Source organism: Macrobrachium nipponense, chromosome 24, assembly GCF_015104395.2.
Source record: "Macrobrachium nipponense isolate FS-2020 chromosome 24, ASM1510439v2, whole genome shotgun sequence".
NCBI classification, from domain to species: Eukaryota; Metazoa; Arthropoda; class Malacostraca; order Decapoda; family Palaemonidae; genus Macrobrachium; species Macrobrachium nipponense.
In genome coordinates this window covers 73608709-73629054 of record NC_061091.1, presented here as the reverse complement: position 1 = coordinate 73629054, position 20346 = coordinate 73608709, and the positions used below count along the sequence as shown (strand labels likewise).

Genomic DNA, 20346 nt, shown 5'->3' with positions numbered 1-20346 from the left:
TAGCGGGGCTTTGGTTCGGCTCCTCTGTAGACGGGGATTTTGGCGGAGAAGGAAGCTAATTGGCAAGGGACCTCTGGTAGTGGTTTCTACTCGCTCTTTTACTATACCGACACCTTTATTAAAAGGTGAGCGAGCCAGAATATTCTGGCACTATTGTTTCTCTTTTTTTCTCTGGTATATATAGCAATATTCATGCCTTAGAAATGAGGATCAAGGATACATTTCTCTGGGCGACACGGGTCATTGCCCAGAAATAGATTTTTCCTACGTCAAAATCCCTTTTTTGGAAGTAAAAGGGATTTTGATGTAGGAAAAATCTATTTCTGGGCAAGGAAGCCGTGTCGCCAAGTGAAATAGGTTCCTTTAGCACTATTTCTAAGGTAAAATATTGTTATAATACCAGAGAACTGCTAAATTGGGATTACCAGATATTCTGGTTCGCTCACCTTTATTAAAGGTGTCGGTATGGTTCCTGGGGCGAGTGAAAACCACTACCACGGGCCCCTCTCCAATTAGCCTCTCCTACATCAAAAACCCTTCAGGATAGGGGAGCCGACCTACGCTCACTACTGCTACCGTGTAGCTAGCGGCTTGTGACTCATACCTGCAGATAGCACCCATGCTCGTGACAAAAGTTTGGGGGGAATGAAGATAAGGGTGGGATTTCACTGGCGACACAGCTTCCTCGCCCAGAAATAGATTTTTCCTACGTCAAAACTCCCTTTTCTGGGCTCGGCCTTGTTGCTCCGTGAAATAGTACCAGAAGAAAACACCATGCTTAGAATATATAAAGAACACATAATCAATACAAGGGTGGCAAATGAAAAGCAGTAAACGTTATGTCACTATAATAAACTCTCATATACAAAATATACAAACTTTAACGAAAGGGTAGTAAACTTAAAAATTAGACATAACATTAAGCAAAATAATGACATACACAGAATGCAGATGAAATATGACACTTATGAATTACACATTAAGTACAAATATAATATATATTGGCCCCGAACTACAATACGCTACTGGGGCTCAGGTAAAAATGTTAATGAGGCTGGAAGGAGGGCAGAGGGAAATAAGATAACTACTGACATACTACTTCCGACCGGAGCGGGGAAACTTGTTTCCCCCCCACAGCTACCGCCTGGTACTTAAGGGCTTCCAAAGACTTAAGTATAATGGCGTTTTAAATACTGAGGGTGATTTCCAGCCAGTGCACTTCTTCAGATCCTCAAATTTCATATGCTGGGAAGAAATTAACTTGATGTTAGCAATAGCCCTAATGTCATGTATCCGTGAAATGACTGCGGGTTGGCTTTCTTGATAAATATAAAATTTGTTGCCTTATGGCTTTAAAGAGAGATGGTGCCACCTTCCTCTCTAATGAAAAGAGGGCCTCCAGATTTCAGAGATGTTCTTTGTAGAAATCCTTTAATGTTTGTACAGGGCAAAGGGACGGGTCCTGTGGAAGCAGCATGATTTTCCATAGAGCCCACCTGTCTAAAGGTCCTCATTTTTTGCAAGAAACCTGTGATCTGGAGAAAGTAGCACCTCCCCGATGATAGAAATTCTATATGACCTGGCTCCCTAGATAAAGCTGATAATTCTGAAATCCTAGCTCCTGAAGCTAAACTGATTAGGAATAGAGTTTTTCTTAATAGGGATTGGTAGTCACAATGAATTGTCAATATCCGATGCCAACTTAATAAGGACACGTTTAAGATCCATGACACTGCCATTGGCCTTTTCCACAGGTCTAAGCCTGGCGCAAGCCCTGGGGATTGAGGTAAAGTATGAATCTGTTAAATTAATGTTAAACCCAAATTGAAAACTTTTTCAAGGCTGATTTTGTCGTGGTTATTGTACTAGCTGCCAAACCTTGTTCAAATAAATACCTGAAAAAGGTGATAGCTAGATTTGTGATCATGGTACGAACATTAGACTCGTTCAGGAACACAGCCAGCTTCTTAACCGCTGAATCATATTGGCGAAGGGTCGATTCTCGTTTATCTGATTCCAAGAAAAGGATGTTCTGAGGATCTATATCCGCATCCCGCTGCGCAGCAAACTTCATGAAGTCCATAAAGTTAGGGTTCTGTGAAGACCTGAGGAATCGAACACAGTCTTCGTTTGCACCTGCTGTGACAGCCTGGGGTTCGGAAATCCGATGAGGACGGAGACCCAATTCCAGAATAATGGGGGAACCAATTTGCTCTTGGGCCAATTGGGGTTGGGGGCTATGAGAGCCACTTGGCCTGCAAATGACCTCAGCTTGTGCAGAACCTTCAGAGAAGGTTCACGGGAGGAAACAGGAATATCTTTTCCACTGATTCCAATCCGTAGCCAACGCGTCCGTGGCATAAGCCAGAGGGTCCAGGTTGGGGGCTACATAAGGAAGCTTGTTGATTTGACTCTATGGCAAACAGATCCACCTGGAGCCCTGGCACCAGGTGACACACCCAACTGAACGACTCCTTGTCCAGAGACCATTCTGACTCCAGTGGGACTGAGTGTGAAAGCGCGTCGGCTACCATGTTCTGAATCCCTGCTAGGTGAGTGGCCGATAGATGCCACCTGTTTTTGGCTGCAAGAGAGAAGATCGCTATCATCACATGGTTCACGTGACTTGATCTTGAACTTCCCCTGTTTATGCAGTGCACCACTACTGCACTGTCGAGCACCAGTTTGATATGCGATTTCTTGGCTGGACGTAGCTTTCTTAGGGCGAGGAACAATGCCATAACTTCCAGGACATTGATATGAAGCTGACAGAATTGAAGGGACCAAGTCCCTTGTACCTTCTTGTGTTGTGAGTATCCCCCCCAACCTGTTAGTGACGCATCTGTGTGAATCACTAAGGCCGGAGGGGGAAATTGCAGCGGGATCTTCTTCGCTAAATTCTTCGCCTTCGCCCAAGGGCGGAGACGTTTGCGCAGAATTGCCGGGATTGGGGCCAGCCTGTCCCGGAACCTTTAGTTTGGCTTTTAACAGGACGTCCGTCACTGAAGCAAATTGGAGAGAACCCAAGACCTCTTTCTTGCTTCTCCGGGACGTGTTTGCATTTCAGAAACTGTATGGTTGCCTTGGCTATCTCTTTCCTCTTCGCGGAGGATTGAAAGAGTATGTGAATCCAAGTCCCACTGAAACCGGGACTCTCCGGAGTCAGGCGGGACTTCGTCCTGTTTATCTTGAATCCTAGATGTTCGAGGAAACTGATCAGTTTGTTTGTGGCCTTGCGACATTCTGCGATGCTTCGAGGCCGGCCCACAGAGCCAATTGTCCAGATAGGCTACTATTCACCATGATACCCTGTGACCTTAGTTCCTGCACTACCGTATCCGCCAGCTTTGTAAAAATCCTGGGGGCTATGTTTACCCCGAAGGGCATTACCTTGAAAAAGAAGGCTTGGTTGTCTAACTTGAAGCCTAGAAACGGACGGAAGTGCCGTGCTATCGGGACATGATAGTAGGCGTCGGTAAGATTTATAGAGGTGGTGATGGCCCCACGGGGAAGTAAGGTCCGCACTTGAGAGATAGTCAGCATCTTGAACTTTTCGCAATGAATGAATAAGTTTAGACGGGACAAGTCTAAGATCACTCTTCTCTTGTCCGAGCCTTTCTTTGGCACGCTGAACAAGCGTCCTTGAAATTTTAAATATTTTGTCTTTGTCACTGCTCTTTTTGAAGGAGGTCTTGAGAGTATTCCACCACCTCTGGTGTGTTTGGCTCCTGGATAGTGTTTTGGTGGAGGTGGACCTTCGATCCAACTCCAGCCTAGGCCTCTGGATACGATGCTGTGTGCCCAATTGCTGAACCCCCAACGACGATGAAAGTGGTACAGCCTCCTCCTACCTGCGAGACCTCATTGGTTCCTGACGGACGTGTTTCCCATGCCCTCCCCTTGCAGCTCTTCCACGACCGGTTTGCCCTTCCCCCGCTCGTTGACGAAAGGAGCCTTGAGCTCTGCCACCTCTACCGAACCTATTGAAGGCCTGAAATGCCTGGTTTTCATAGGTCGGATTAAAAGCCGGGGAGATAGCAAAGGAGGCCGAAGGCTGCTGCTGTTGAGGTTGCGTCAGCAGAACAAACTGCTGCTGGGGCTGGGCCTTAGAGGTAGAAGGTTGTGGAACTGGGACAGCTTGGACCAAAGCCTGTTGCTGAGGAGCCTGGAAAGGCTGGAATCTCTAGGCTTCTTCTTGGTTTGGAACTCGAAGACGAAGACTCCGATTTCTCTTATAGAATATTCCCCAGCGAACCCTCAGGCTTTGGTTCAGTCGTGCAGCCTCGTGTTGCACTTCATTGACAACCGAGGCCGGGAAGAGGTCAGCGCCCCAAATGGACGAAGCAAGTAGTTTATTTGGCTCGTGTCTGATGGTCGATTCGGCTAGAACATGCTTCCTGCAGTTCCTTCTAGCCACGGCAAAATCGTAAAGGTCACATTGCATGCTAAGCAATAGCGCCTTCACAATGACCTTGAACAGCGGTTCTTGGGCATACTCAAGAGCTGTTTCTGTCATGACTAGGGCATTAAGAGACCTAGCAAGCCGTGTCCTAGGCATCGAACTCCGTTTGGATCAAAAGCATCAGAGAGCCTAGGAGCCGTTCACTAAACAAGGTGATGGCACAGTCCGGTTTAAGCTTCCCCACTGAGAAGGTTGCCGACAGATCCACCCACAGGTCATCACCCCCCGGAAGCAACAAAGATGTAGGGTCCGTCTCCCTTAGTTGTGAACGGTATCAGGTTCTCTTCATCAGTAGTAAACATTGTGAACGTACTCTTGAAGGCCGTAATCTTGGTGTTTACACAGTTCCACTCATCAAGACTGCAAACCTAAGCCTGTTGGGATTGGTCCCGAGATAGGATGACTGTCTCCTTCAGAACCTTGTCCTCCCTGACTAAGGCAGACTCCGTAAGACGACATAGCCGATAAAGAGGGGCCTGTAACCCTGGCGGGTAAGCACTCGAGTCCTCAAGCCTTCGAGTTCCACAGCCCTTCAATCGTCAGCATTCCGTATGAAGGGTGCGTAGGTTAACCACTCTTCAAGGATTACTCAGATGGAAAGGAGGAAGAGAGGAGCCGTCGGGCATAACCTGACCTGGGGCTGGGGCTAACTGGCTGGGATGCAACATTTCGGAGACACCCTGTTGAAGGCCAGCAACTATGGACTCTTGAGTACCTAACCTTTTCAGGATCTCTTCAAACCCTGGTGGTTAACCAGATTGCCTAAATTGCTGACCTGTTGCATTATATTCGTGGTGAACATTTCTGGGTCAAAGGAGGAGGACTCCGCCTTCTCCTTAACTACCTTATGAGGTACCTGACCCTTAGAGGTTGACGGTACGGGGTCTGAAGAGGAAGGGTAAGACTTCCCCTTTTGAGACTTTGGCTTCAAAGATTTCATTAGGGGCTTTGGTCTGGGTTTTTCTGCTCCGGGATGGTGAGCCGGAGTTTTTCTGCTCCAGGATGGTGAGCCGGGGGGGGGAAGGTAGACGGTAGAGTGGGGTGACGATCACGTGATCGCCTGGATCCCTCGCAGTTGAGTGACCACGAGGTGGGGGCGACAGGAAGGCCTAAGGACCAACCTAGCCGACGCATGTATACAACATAATAATATATGTACAAGAATGAAATATGTACTAAACACGGGAGAAAAAAAAGAAATAAAGCAAAAGAAACAGCGATGTCCCTAGGATGGGAGGCCCGAGCACGACCACCCGATAAGGATGTCAATACAAAGAAACACTCCAAGCAACTGGCCTGTGTCGTAACGAAGAATCGTAGGACAGGCGGCCAGGGTAGGCTAGGACAAAAAGGATAAGATACTAATATAATTAAACTGAAACCTAAAGAAAAATATAAAAGAATGCATGAAATGTAACGGTAGGTCCAGAAGAGCAACGAAACAAGACGTGCTGGAAAGGAAACCCCCGTGCAAGCACATAAAATAGAATAAAAATAAAACATATTTGTGATCGTCCAAAACAGCATCCAAAACACAAAAGACATAAAAAAACATACTGCTAACACGATTCAGTTCCACTAGGTATAGGGGGACCACATGAAACCGAAAGGAGGAGACACAAAGGGGTACGCTCTAATGGCGGCTCCCAGCCGCCGCCGCGTGTGGCGACGACTCATGAAAGCCTAAATAATTATGAAACAAAGGCCAAATCACTTCCCTAAATAGTGTCAAACATAATAACAGTACTTAACTTGGATGCAGAAGCAGATTGACGATCCATTGCAACGAAAAAAAGGCAAAAAGCGAGAAACACAAGGGAGCAACACACCCGTCCGTCTCGTAGTAGTGCTATCAAAGGATTGATTGATTGTGAGTTATCTGGCGTCACAATTGAAATTTCTGATAAAAACTATAAAAAATATTCCGATAAAAAGAAGAATTGTGATTGATCACATAACGTAAAACTATTTAAAAGAAAAAAAAATGTATATACTAAGACAGCACAGCTGTCAGATATATTTGAGAAGACCAGCTTCTTTGATAAAAGAGATAACGTTATTAACACACATGCTTTCAAAGGAATGAGTCACAAGCCGCTAGCTACACGGTAGCAGGTAGTGAGCCGTAGGTCGGCTCCCCTGTCCTGAAGGGTTTTTGATGTAGGAGAGGCTAATTGGAGAGGGGCCCGTGGTAGTGGTTTTCACTCGCCCCAGGAACTATACCGACACCTTTAATAAAGGTGAGCGAACCAGAATATTCTGGTATATCCAATTTAGCAGTTCTCTGGTATTATAACAATATTTTACCTTAGAATTAGTGCTAAAGGAAGCTATTTCATGGAGCAACACTGCCGAGCCCAGAAATTGTATTTTTCCTAACTATACAAACCTGAGGTCCTTTACACACATGCCCACCTCATGCCACCCCTCAATCTGAACCTGGGCCGAAAGGCAAAGTGGAGTGTTTACATCCGGGCAGGCTAGCCTACCCGCCTGCCACACAGTAGTTACTGCCTAACCACCTTCTTCAAGAATTTAACGGCTGTAATTCCAGCTACGCCGAAAGTAATTCCTTATGTAAAGGACCTCAGGTTTGTATAGTTAGGAAAAATATAATTTACTTCCAAAATTTGTGATATTTTAGCTATTTTCGGTGGTGGTGTCTGGTACCCATCCTCCACGAATAAGGGGCGTTTATTGTATTGCTACACTGAGTGAGCAACCCATAGTAGGTATTACAGTGCCGTCGCGTCCCCCCCCCCCCCCCCCCCCCCCCCCCCACCCCCCCCCGTATTTGCGGACTCACTGATTCGCGGATTTTTCTCCGGACCATATCTACCCATTATTTGCTGTGAATTCGCCTATTCGGGGGATTTTCCGACGATAAATCATCACTAATTAGTGTATTTTGATGTTATTTTCATGCCTAAATACATTTTTATGATACAAAAATGATTTACTAATTTTAAAATATTAATTTTGATCAATACTGTATTAGTAAGTTTAATAAGATTAAATGATATCACATAATAACTAATGATTCTCTCTCTCTCTTACAGGGATGTATACTTTTTGTATGATAAATGATTTACTAATTTTCAAATATTAATATTAATGTAAAGAGCAATCACATCAATAAAGAAAATACTACAGTGAATTAGTAAGATTTTATTTTATAAATTTTAAAAATTATGTAAGAATGAAGGAAATCCCAGTCTTCACCCATCTTTCTTTCGAACTCCAGGTCTCTCTCTCTCTCTCTCTCTCTCTCTCTCTCTCTCTCTCTCTCTCTCTCTCTCTCTCTCTCTCTCTACTGAGATGAGAGATTTTTATGGTACACATATGTATAATATGTTTATTAATATTTTCATATAATAATAATAATAATAATATCAACTGTAATTACAAAAATCATATGTGAAAGTATTTTACAAATACTACAATAATCTCTCTCTCTCTCTCTCTCTCTCTCTCTCTCTCTCTCTCTCTCTCTCTCTCTCTCTCTCTTACAGAGATGTGTGTTTTTGATGATAAATGATTTACTAATTTTCAAATATCAATATTAATGTAAACAGCAATAATATAAATTCATTAAAGAAAATACTAAAGTGAATTAGCAAAATTTTGGTGTATAAATAAAAAAAATTATGTAAGAATGAAAGAAAATGCATTTTACCCCGCGTCTTGTCTTTGAACTCCACGTAGCAAGCTGAGTTGGCTGGGGTCCAACAACTGTCAAGTCAGGAGGGGGAGTGTGTGTTGCCCTCTCAGGATCATGTAAATTTCTCTCTCTCTCTCTCGTCTCTCATCTCCTTCTCTCATCTATCATCATTCTTCCTCTCTCCTCTCTCTCTCTGTTTGGGCTGGAATTGTATGTATAAGTATATCTTTAAGGACATTACTACATTTTATGGTAAAATATTAATACTATACAGTACTACTTTACAAATAATATTAAGTTTAATGAGATTGAACAGTAAAAATAACATTCTCTCTCTCTCTCTCTCTCTCTCTCTCTCTCTCTCTCTCTCTCTCTCTCTCTCTCTCTCACGTATGTTTATTTGTTTTGTAGTGTAAATAAATGAGTTTCCTTATAACTAATTTTCAAATATTAATAAGATTAATTGAAAATAGTGATTCCCAGTCTTTTTATCCACTTGGAGGAAGGTGGGCGGGGGAGTAAATGACAGTTTGATATACGAATTGGCAGAGGGGAAGGAGTCGGAGTCTAGGAATTATTCTCTCTCTCTCTCTCTCTCTCTCTCTCTCTCTCTCTCTCTCTCTCTCTATCTCTCTCTCTCTCCCCATTGTTGCTTCTCTGTCTCAGAAATAATTCATAATTTCACTCTTAATGGTCAGATATATGATGTTGCCATTCATTGCTCTCTCTCTCTCTCTCTCTCTCTCTCTCTCTCTCTCTCTCTCTCTCTCTCTCTCTCTCTCTCTCTCTCTCTCTCTGTTATTTGTTGTAGGTATATATTTTTAATGGTAAAATGTTTAAGATGACTTTGAAATGATATTAATAATATAAGCTCAAAGATTAACGCAGTAATAGGTTAGTAATTTTAGGTATATTTGAAGTAGAATGTTATTAAAGGTATACATTTGGTATCTGAACTTTCAAGATAGGCAGTTATAAGCATTTTTAGTGGTGGTTTTAACTATTCACGGGGTTGTCTGGTACACATCCCCCGCGAATAAGGGGGGCCCACTGTATTTGGCCCTCTACACGCTCCGAAACTAATTCTAGTCATTTGCTTACAACAGCACTGTAAGATTGAAACGTCAAAACTTTGGAACATCCACCATAACCTGGAACCAATTTTTTTAATGACTACAGGTATTTGAAAATTGCCGTAAGATTGAAGTGACGTAAGTGGAGTCCAGCGTAGCCCTGGGACTGCTCAGTAAGTCCCTGGGTTACAGTGGCTCCAACTTGTGGCATTCCAGTCTTATGGCACTTTTCAAATATATTCATAAAAAAAATCTGTTCTAGGTTACAGCAGATGTTCCAAAGTTACAGCGCTTATCGCGCCACAAGGGATGAGAGACTGGAGCTAGTTTCTGAGCATGTAGTACTATGCAACAGTATGTACTAAACTAACCATCTCTCACATGTTTGCCTCTGCTGTGCTAAGTTGTATCTTTCTACTTTTTTGTCATTTCAGTGTGTCCTGCGGAACTTTATTGTGACTCCAAAATGGCAGAATGGTGCGTCTGATGGTACTGCATTGAAGAAGAGGAAGGCCATCACAATGGACGTTAAATTGGATATCATTAAGCGTTCAGAGAAGGGAGAAACAAACACTGAAATTGGCCGTAGCCTCGGCCTTAGTAGAACGACTGTTCTTTCGATAGTAAAGGATAAGCAGCGTATTCTAGAACATGTAAAAATCGTCGGTCCCAACGAGACGGTAATAACGAAGCAACGTACTGCAAACCTTGTGGAGATGGAGACTTTATTGGTGACCTGGCTTGAAGACCAGAACCAACGACATGTTCCAGTGAGCCTAAGTATGATTCAAGAGAAGGCTAGGGAGTTGCATAAGGTAGTAGTCAAGAAGAATGGGGAAGGTAGTGCAAGTGAAGAGTTTGCAGCTAGCAGAGGTTGGTTTAACCGCTTTAAGGCTCGTGCTAATTTTCGCAGCCTTAAGTTGCAAGGTGAAGCTGCTGGTGCAGATCAAGAAGTAGCAGACAGATTTCCAAGGGGTTTGGCTGAGATAATTAGGGAGGGAGGTTATTCTGCTGAGCAAGTGTTTAATGTGGATGAGACAGGCTTATTTTGGAAGCGTATGCCTAGTCGTACATACATTTCCAAGGAGCAGAAGTCTGCATCAGGCCACAAAGCAAGTAAGGAGAGACTGACTTTACTTCTTGGGAGTAACGCTAGTGGCGACTTCAAGCTTAAGCCCCTGTTAGTCTATTTGGTTGAAGATCCAAGGGCTTTAAAGGGCATCTTCAAGACTCAACTCCCTGTAATTTGGAATTCAAACAAGAAGGCTTGGGTGACACTTGTTATCTTTGAGGACTGGTTTGTTTATCACTTTGTGCCTGCAGTGGAACAGTATTGTGCTTCAAAGAAATTGCCCTTTAAGGTCTTGCTTGTGTTAGACAGTGCTCCTTGTCACCCTACAAATTTGAATGATTTGAATCCTAATGTGAAGGTAGTGTACCTTCCTCCAAATACTACATCAGTTTTACAACCAATGGACAAGGGAGTCATCACTAACTTCAAGGCCTATTACCTCAGGAGGACAATACACAATGCCTTTAGGGCCATTCAAGGTAACAAGTTAACTCTGAAAGAATTTTTGAAGTCCTACAGTATTTTAGATGCTATCAAGAATATTGCTAGTGCTTGGGAAGAGATAAAGCAGACGAATTTGAATGGGGCCTGGATGAAACTGTGTCCGCAATTTCTAAATGACTCTGTAGGACTTGAGAAGGTAGAGGATCTTGAAACTGTGACTAAGAGAATTGTTTGGTATAGCAAGAAGTTAGGTTTGGCAGTGGAAGCTAAGGATATCAGAGAGCTGTTGGCATCCCATGGAGAGGAGTTGACATCAGAGGACCTCATTGAGCTGGAGAAGCAGATGATCAAGGAGGAGGAAGAGACACCAGCCCCAAAGCTCAGACAATTATCTGTTGAGGGTTTATCCAAAGGTTTTTCCCACATAGAGAAAGGGCTGGCATTGATCGAGGCTCAGGACCCTAACATGGAAAGGTTCATGAAGGTTCGAAGGGGGGTCATGGCTTGTCTAACTTTTTACAGAAAGACTTTACAGGAGAAGCAGATGAAGAAAACTGTTCAGTGTAGGTTGGAAGCTTACTTCAAGAAGAAGTCTCCAACACCGTCTACCATTCATAACCAAGGTTGGGAATTCTTCACTCCTTTTTTTTTTTTTTTTTTTTTTTTTTTTTTTTTTTTTTTTTTTTTTTTTAACTACTGTTTTGTTCATGAAACTTACCTGTCAGATATATATATAGCTGTATTTTCTGAAGTCCGACAGAATTTTAAAACTTCCGACACACGCAGTGGTCGGCCAGGTGGTTAGTACCCATTCCCGCCGCTGGGAGGCGGGTATCAGGAACCATTCCCATTTTCTATTCATAATTTTTCTGTCGCCGGTGCTGAAAACACCTGTTTTCAGTACCTCCGTCTTAGGATTTTGGAAACTTCATTGCCGCTAAGTATCCTAATTGTCTTTTGATTTATTTACTTGGATTTGTGGGATTTGTGGCTAGGCATACGCTATCTTAAATTGATTTGAATTTGATTCATTTTTGCATAAAATATCTGAATCTAGTTAGGCTAGTTTCAGACGGGGTTGTCTGCAAAGATAGGGTGTGGCTACCGAAAGCTTCGGTAGATCAGCACTTGGTATGTACGAGGGGTATGGGTCTTGCTTCTTTGTTGAGATTTGTCATGTAAGGAGTGTGAGACTTTGTCTATTCCGTAAGGAAGACGTATGATTCGTATGTACGCAATTAATCAGTAAACATGTCTAATTCCGTAAGGAAGACGTATGATTCGTATGTATGCAATTAATCAGTAACAAAAGTCAGGGTAGTGAACCTGCTAACCTTCCTGTAGACTTTATTTTGCCTAACCCTGTAGTATGGCCTACGGGCTATGAATATGTCTACGAGAGGTGCTCGCTCTCCTTCATTGCTGTGAAGTGCTACTTCTGTAATTGTTACTCCTAACCCTGCAGTGTTGCCTTCGGGCCCTAAGCAGTGTCTGTAGAGGAATTGCCTTTCTCTGATACTCTTTCGATTCGTAACTTAGAATCGAAAGTGCTTGCTTTAGAGAGTAAAAGTGAAGTGCAGAAGTGCAGTGATACCCCTTGTGTAGTGGAGGGTGCGTCAGATCGGCCTCGTTTCGCCTCTAGGCCGGGACCTCTGCTTGACTCCCAGGACCCGGGGAGGGAGCATGTCGAAAGCCTAAGGAGGGTTACAAGGAACTCCCACCGATCTGGCGTGCCTTCGGCAGTTTCTGATGAAAATCCCCAGACTGCCAAAGTGCGTGCGCGTGCACGAGTCCTGAAAGATTGCTTCTCGTCCTCCGAAGCGTCCTCCCCGTGCAGGGGTTGGAGCTTTCGGAAGGACTCGCGCCCTCTAAATAGAAGCTTTATAGAAGAGGACGCTTCACGTCCTCTCTCTCTCTCTCTCATTATGTGTTTCAGTGAGAAGTAAGAAGGCGAACGTCGCCTGAACTCGTGTCCGTCTTTCCACCAAGAAATACGTAAAAGAAGTCATAGTAGCAGGAAGCTTTTGAGAGCGGACGCCCGGGACGCTCGGATGGACTCCAGGCGCGCGTGGGTGCACGCCAAGCGCGCGCCAGTGGACGCCGAGCGCGGGCGCCCGTGGACGCCGAGCGCGCTCCAGTGGACGCCGAGCATGCACCAGCGCACGCCAGGTGTGTCGCCTGGCTGAACGTTTCTGTTGAACTCTTCAAGCTCTTGTTTCAGATTTGGGCCTAAAGAATTTTTACCTCTACCTTCGGTGATACCTTCTACCTCACCTGCAAAGAATGTGAAGTAGGCAGTGCTTCGGAGGAAGCTTAAAGTGAACAGGCAACTTCTTCTTCGAAACCCAGCAAGACATCGGGTTTCGTGAATTCAAGAGGTCTATGTCAATTAATATTGCTTTTCGCATAGGTGGATGGAGTTAAGGAAAGCTCAAGGGAAGATCTCGTTTGCTCTACCGCAACCTTTGCCATTCTGCCACTAAATTTAAGTTGCCACAACCGCAGTCAAGACTTTGCGATAAGGCAGTTACGGGTTATGTAAGGCTCGATGTCCTGCACGTCAGGACTCTCGGCAACGTTCAGTAGGATTCTTGCAAAGGCACTCATCAAAAGGACGCTCTTCAGGAAAGCGCAAGACAGGACTTCCTTTGCCATACTGCCAATAAATTTTAAGCTTTAGCAGGCATTAGTTGTGATACGGGAGAGGAAGCTGGTTGGAGAGTTTCTTCCTCTTCCCAGGATAATTTTGCAAGCTTTTTAGCCCATCTGAAAGAGTTTTTCAGATGATAAATTTTTAGTTTCTAGTCGGGACTACGCTGCCGAATTGAACATCGTCGTTCTACCTGCCGTAAGCCCAATCTCTTAACAGGATTCTTACCCCTTCCTCGTTTGAGACGGGAATCGGAAAAATTAAATGCTCGACTTCCTGGATTACGTTTTGTCAATTCAGTGACTTTCCCCCATTGACAATATACTTACGTTTTGTCAAGTAAGTGGGTATCCCCTCATTGACAAAATATCTCTTTGTCCCGTAAATGGGTTAGTTCTCATTGACAAACATCTCATTAACTTGATATTGCGTAAGCGAATAAGCTCTTATTGACAAGATTCGGAAGAGCTCTCATTCGTCATTCGCAGACTCGTACAAGAAATAGACTTGTAGACTACGTCAATGAACGCTTATGTCCAATAACATAAGAAGCTTGAGCTGACTGCTTCGATTCTCTTAAGTTTTGTTCATGAAACTTGCCTGTCAGATATGTATGTAGCTGTATTTCCGAATTCAGCTATATATATGTCTGCCAGGTAAGTATGAACAAACTTTATTGTGATATAATTTCATATTTTGCCTTGCGTTATTTTACTTCTGGTTGGTTCAAGTCATATACGCTTGCTGTAGTTACCTCTTCGGATGGCAACCGAGAGGTCTATTGTCTATTTTAAGGACATTTAATCGTTACTCCCTGCAGCCTTCCAGGAGTTTCCGATTTATCTTTTACCGTTGTATGGTAGTGTTCTGACGACACAAACGCATCTATATATTTAGCGTTTTCTGTTTCGCTTAATATACCAGCTTGAGAGTCTTTCTGCTTAACCAAAAAGTTTAACGGACCTATTTCTTTCGTAGAATAGGGTAGCCTGGCCAACCCAGACATAAAAGTTAAGAGACCGACTGGTTCGTAAAAGCGCTGCCTTGGCTACTGCTGTCCATAACGCTGTTGTCTTGTCCTCCCATCCAAGCAACCGAGGCCAGGTAACAGATCGTGCGCTGTCATGCCTGTAGGTTACGTCCTCTTCTGTTAGGTCTCTTCGACTCCTGCTCCGGTCCTCTCCTGCGGGAATTGACTGACTAAGCCGGATCATCTCTGTGCTTGACGGTTACCGTCTCTCCTGCGGGATTGACTGACTAACTATATCTCTGTCCTACAATCACGGACTTTAGCCTAAGAGATTGAAAGGGGATTTCTTACGTTGAATGAATAAACGTTGCATTCGTTTTGCCTTACTATGTTCAACAGAGTTATCTCTTAATCCTTTCGGTGCTCGTTACCGCACGGTATGGAACTACGAGTCTACCGCAACATTGCACTTTTATTTGCTCTCCTGCTTAGGCAAAGCGCAGCCTTATTAGGGAAGTAAGCATACTCGGGGAGGGAATGGATGAGCTTGCTGGGGACCATTTCCTTCCTGAAGAAGTTTGTTTCCCCGAATAGACTGCAATTCAGACCACAGTTTTTTCCTACCGGGAAACTGAAATATTATTCTAGATCTAGGAATGATTCTGAACATCTCTCAGTGCGTCTATCACCTGAGGTGATAAAGAAAGAAGGTGCCGGACATCTGGATAGGGTTTCAGATGTCCTGGATCTTAATCTGAAAGAAGTAAAAGCGATTCGGTAGTCCCTCCAGTCCTCGAAACGAGTTTTTTTGGGAACCAGTGGTCCAGATCAACTCTGATATTCCACAGCTCTCTCATATCTTAAGAAGTGTCTTCTCTCGGTCCTTGTTCGAGTTTACGAGAAAGAGCCTATTATAACAACAGGCGTAGAATGTAACGATCCTCTACAGGTTCGTTACAGGATTGCAAAAGTCCGTACGAATCGTCTGATCGACGGCATCAACTATTCACTTCCGAGTGGAATCTTTCTTTAGAAGTAAGTTGAGAGTTGTGTAGACTTTAGGGACGCCCTTTCATTCTTCTCTTCGATATGTTGAGGACGAAGAGGCTTCTTCTTCTCTGCTCCCTTATTCTCGATCCGGGATCGGTACCATTAAACGCCATCCTATGATATTGAATGGGGATGGATGTTTATCTCTTTTCCCCCTTTTTCAATCGCTTAGGAAATGTAATAAGAGGATTTATGACGTCACAGGGAGCGACAATGACGCTGATCGCCCCATGTTGGCCTTCAGGATCCTGGATTCACAGAGGTCACATACTTCCTAGTTCACTTTCAAGGACCTTTTCCTTTTCCGAGAGAGTCGGTCTACTCTAACTCGAAAGGTACCTATAACCTCTCCGCTCTGAGTCTGACTACGTTCAGACTATCGAGATGTTGACAGGAATAAGATTACCGTCTTCCATTTCCGTCTGAAAGAATGGGATAAGCTGGCAGTCACAACTATTAAAGAATATGCAAATATGTTGTTGACGGCCTTTTGGCTCAGAGATTTGCGTCTGTCAAACAACAAAGCCCTTCACGATCTTTGAGTTCTGTGGAATCCTCGAAACTCGCTCACCATCTACTTTTTGTCTCACCTGTTTTCTCGGAGTCAGACACTCGTGCGAGGAGTCAGGCGACATATAGTAGCCCTGAGTTTCTTGTTGACGAAGTCGGTTGCGTTTATACACCCCCGATGATCGTGTAACATGAGACCAGGTTGGACTGTCAGGCATTCTTCCTTCGGGACTGAATCGCCTTTTTGCTCCTCGCTCCCTTTCTCTTGGCACCAGAAGGCTCGAGTCAGGAGTTGATTCACTGACGACGTTGGGTTGCGTTGATACACCCCCAAGGTTTGCTTAGATTGAATCGCCCAGGCAGTCCAGACACTCATCCTTCAGCGAAGAATAGTGCCTTATGGTCTTCAGGGTACAGCCTTGCTGTCCTTGATTCGTCTGACTGGTCAACTGGTCGGTCACCTGACTTTAGTACCAGACGGACTGACTGTGCATCCAGATCGAAGCTTTCAATATGGAACTTAGACGTAGTCTGAAGTTCTGGATGTCAAAGCCATTCGAACCTCTCCTACCTGTTAACTTCTTGCATGTGATCAGGAAGGCCTTCTTCTAACCACCCCCTATGTAGATACGACAAAGAGGGTTAGTGTTTTATTTTAAGCCATCATCACAAGTTTTGGCTTTAGAGACAGGCGTAAGGCGGTGTGCTCTCTAAGCCTTCCGTTGTGGCCTAAGAATGGAAACCCGTTTTGTCCTTGGGCCAGGAGCTTGGAAGCAAGGATGGCACAAGTTAGTGGGCAGGAGCCCAGAGAGAGTCCTCTGTGCCCTGTCGGGTCTCTCAAGTTTTATCTACATAAAACTCAAGAAAGTCGAAGTCATTCGGGCAATCTGCAGTGTTCCGAAAAAGACCAGACTTGCCCATATCGAAGAACCACCCTGGCTTTAGTGTTAAGGAGTTCTTTCAAAAATGCTCCTTCATTGTGTTTGCACAAAGATTTGAAATCTTTTTATCTGAATGCTCACGAGGTGAGGGGGCGGCCTCGGAAGCATTTCAACAGAGCATGGCACTCAGCAACATCCTGAGTACCATGTTTTAGCGAAGCAACTCTGTGTTCACTTCACACTCCCTGCGAGATGTGAAGATGGCATATAGATCTGCTGCTCGCTAGGGCCATACGTGTCTGCAGACACAATCTTGGGGGCAAGAAGTACCACTCATCCTATCCTGTAGAAAATGGTTAGGAAGAGCTCTTAATTTAGTTGTTGAGTCGCCGACAACGGCGACTTCTTAACTCTTAAGCCTTAGTTTAAAAACACCTTAAAACTTTGGCTAGGTTGGTCAGGTGGTGATATATATATATATATATATATATATATATATATATATATATATATATATATATATATATATATATAGACGAAAACGTTGGCGAAAGCAGGCCACAGCATATGGAAGGACATGGTGACAAGGATATAGCCGGTCATCAGGTAATAGTACATTTATTGCCGACGCGTTTCGTAACACATAGTTACATCATCAAGGCTAAAAGAGAAACAACACAAATTAAAAATACATGAAACAAAAATAAACTTTGACTTTAAGAGTCTCAATAAATATACAAAAAACTACATAAAATGAAAGCAATTTAAAAGCACCCTGTGCTCCCTGGAGGAGGACATGTTGAAAATTGCCCCCTTGGTTTTTATCCTCTTGTGTATAAAGGTTTGTCGATGACACCTTTGTTCTTTTCAAATCAGCTTTCCATGCTGATCAATTTCTTTCTCATACATCAATGAATTGCATCCTAATATCAAGTTTACATTAGAGAGAGAGGAAAATGATCGATTACCATTTTTTGGATGTTTTAGTGTTTCGCAGTGGTGATAGTTTTTAAAACCTTCCGTTTTTAGAAAAAAGACGTTCTTCTCCGGTCTGGGTTCAAACTTTTATAGTGCTTGTTTTTATAATTTTATTTTTTTAAAAAACTAAATTCAAAATTTTTTTTTAACCTTTGCTCCATCGAGCTTACACTCTAACCTCTTCCTGGGATTTGTATCATAAAGAAATATTGTCCTGTGTAAAATATTTTTCCGATAACTGGTTTCCCTCACATGTTTTCTTCAAACATTGCAAGAATTTTCTAAATAAGAAATTATCGCGGACTCCCCTTCCATAAGCACTGTTCCTCGAAAGAAACTATATGCCAGTATTCCATACATCCAAGACGACAAATTTAGAAGGAATCTCAAGTCTGCAATTGAAAAACAATTTAATATGTTGCAAGTTATATTAATTCCAAAAAATCCCCTTACAATAAGATCACTTTTCAAATTTAAAGACAGACTCTGCCCAATATTGCAATCGTCAGTCGTATATAAATATACTTGCCCCAGATGTGATTTGGGGACTTACGTGGGTTCACTAAACGATTGCTAAAAGTCAGAGCTGATTCACATAATGGTGTAAGTCATCGTACTGGCTGCAGAGTGTCCAATCCAGTATTTTCAAATATCAGAAATCATGCAAAAAAATTTGTAAAACCACCATCAATTATACTGATTTCTCTGTCTTGGCCAAACAAAAGCCGTTTACACGAACTGCTTATATTAGAGTCGTTGTTTATTAAGCAGTTAGTGCCCAAAGTTGAACTCACACACTTCCTCTGTTACCAGTTGTATCTGGGTTGAACCGTCTTTTTTCTTTGCTGCTTCTCCCTCTCTCCGAATCACTCAGTCTTCAACTTTTTAGTCTAGCAGGTGCTTTTAAATTGCTTCATTTTATGTATGTTTTTTTGTATATTTATTGAGACTCTTAAAGTCAAAGTTATGTTTCATGTATTTTTAATTTGTGTTGTTTCTCTTTTAGCCTTGATGAGTAACTATTGTGTTACGAAACGCGTCGGCAATAAATGTACTATTACCTGATGACCCGGCTATATCCTTGTCACCCTGTCTCCATATATATATATTATATATATATATATATTATATAAATTATATATATAAATACAATAATTCTATATATATATTATAATATATATATATAAATATATATTATATTATAATAATATTATATATTTATTTACTTCTTAGCCCTCATGGTATGGTCAATATTGGTTCTAGTCAGTCGTGGTCTCGCCCCTGGTTGGACAGATCATCTGGTGTGCACCAGCTATAGGTCTCCTACCTCGCTGGCAACTCTAGTAGCACAAGCAGACTTACGTGGCAGTAACCACGAAGCCAGCTATGCTAACAGGTGGAACCAAGATGTAAATCATCTGCATGCATTTGTTTCCCAAAATCCTTCTATTCTGTCCCTTCCCACCTCCAAAGGTGGGATTCAGCTATATATATATCTGACAGGTAAGTTTCATGAACAAAATGATATTGTTATGATACAATAAAGTTTGTTCATACTTACCTGGCAGATATATATAATCAAGTACCCACCCACCTCCCCTCAGGGGACAGTGGAAATAAAAATTATGATAGAAAATGGGAATGGTTCCTGCCTGATACCCGCCTCCCAGCGGCGGGTAAATGGGTACTAACCCACCTGGGCCGACCACTGCTCTTGTGTCGGAAGTTTTTAAAATTCTGTGTCGGACTTTTTCAGAAAATACAGCTATATATATATATCTGCCAGGTAAGTATGAACAAACTTTATTGTATCATAACAATATCATATTTAAAATGTTTTATAATTTGTTATGAATTTAATAACACTGTTACTGTAATTTATATTTGCATATACATATACTGTATTGCATAACCAAGTCATTTTATCATTGCAGAAGTGATGTCCAGTCCAGATTCTCTTGAACCGGAACCCGAACCTGTAGCCTCTTCAGCTCCATCAGGTAAGGAATTCTTCACCTTGTTTTATTTTTAGGTGTATGAATTTTTAAAAGTTGTGTTAAAAATACTTAATATATTTATTACAGCACTTTTTGTTTCATTTTTATCTTTTATCATTCCAGACTCCCAAACGCCTGCAGATTCCACATCGTAGGCCTGTTCTACATCCACAAACAGTTTGCCCATCCCAGGAAGCAAGCCAACCAATAGAATTAAGTAAGGTATTCTTCACTTTTTTATTGTATAAATTGTTTTACATTTTACAAAACACTGTAAAAGTTTATACTGTACTTATTTTTCATTAATCATATCATTGCAGTATATTCCAGACTGCCAAGCACTTTTACTGCCAGTACTACTGAGCTTCCTTATCCTAGCCTGTATCTTTCAAATCACCAAAATGTATTTATTGCATACTCTAGTCATTTTTAGCCTTATCGTTCCAGGCTCCCTAACACATATACATCTCCGTCTCCCTCAACCTAGTCTACATCTTGCAAAATCACTGGAATTTAAGTCAGAAATTCTTCACTTTTTAATTTTTACACTATTATATAAGATATATATATATATATATATATATATATACAGTGGACC

The 20346-nt window shown here is 42.6% G+C and overlaps 1 protein-coding gene across 2 annotated transcripts in view; it reads left to right on the top strand.

The window, feature by feature from the left end:
- The window catches only part of LOC135205787 (tigger transposable element-derived protein 1-like), a 119539-nt gene extending 99574 nt beyond the window's left edge, over positions 1-19965 (top strand). For both annotated transcript variants that reach the window (XM_064236927.1, XM_064236926.1), the window contains 3 exons: positions 9631-11335; positions 19686-19751; positions 19872-19965. In XM_064236927.1, coding sequence (XP_064092997.1) covers positions 9631-11335; positions 19686-19751; positions 19872-19903 — 1803 coding nt within the window. In that variant the 3' untranslated portion in view covers positions 19904-19965. The remainder of the gene's footprint in view (positions 1-9630; positions 11336-19685; positions 19752-19871) is intronic.
- The last annotated feature ends 381 nt before the right edge of the window (positions 19966-20346 follow it).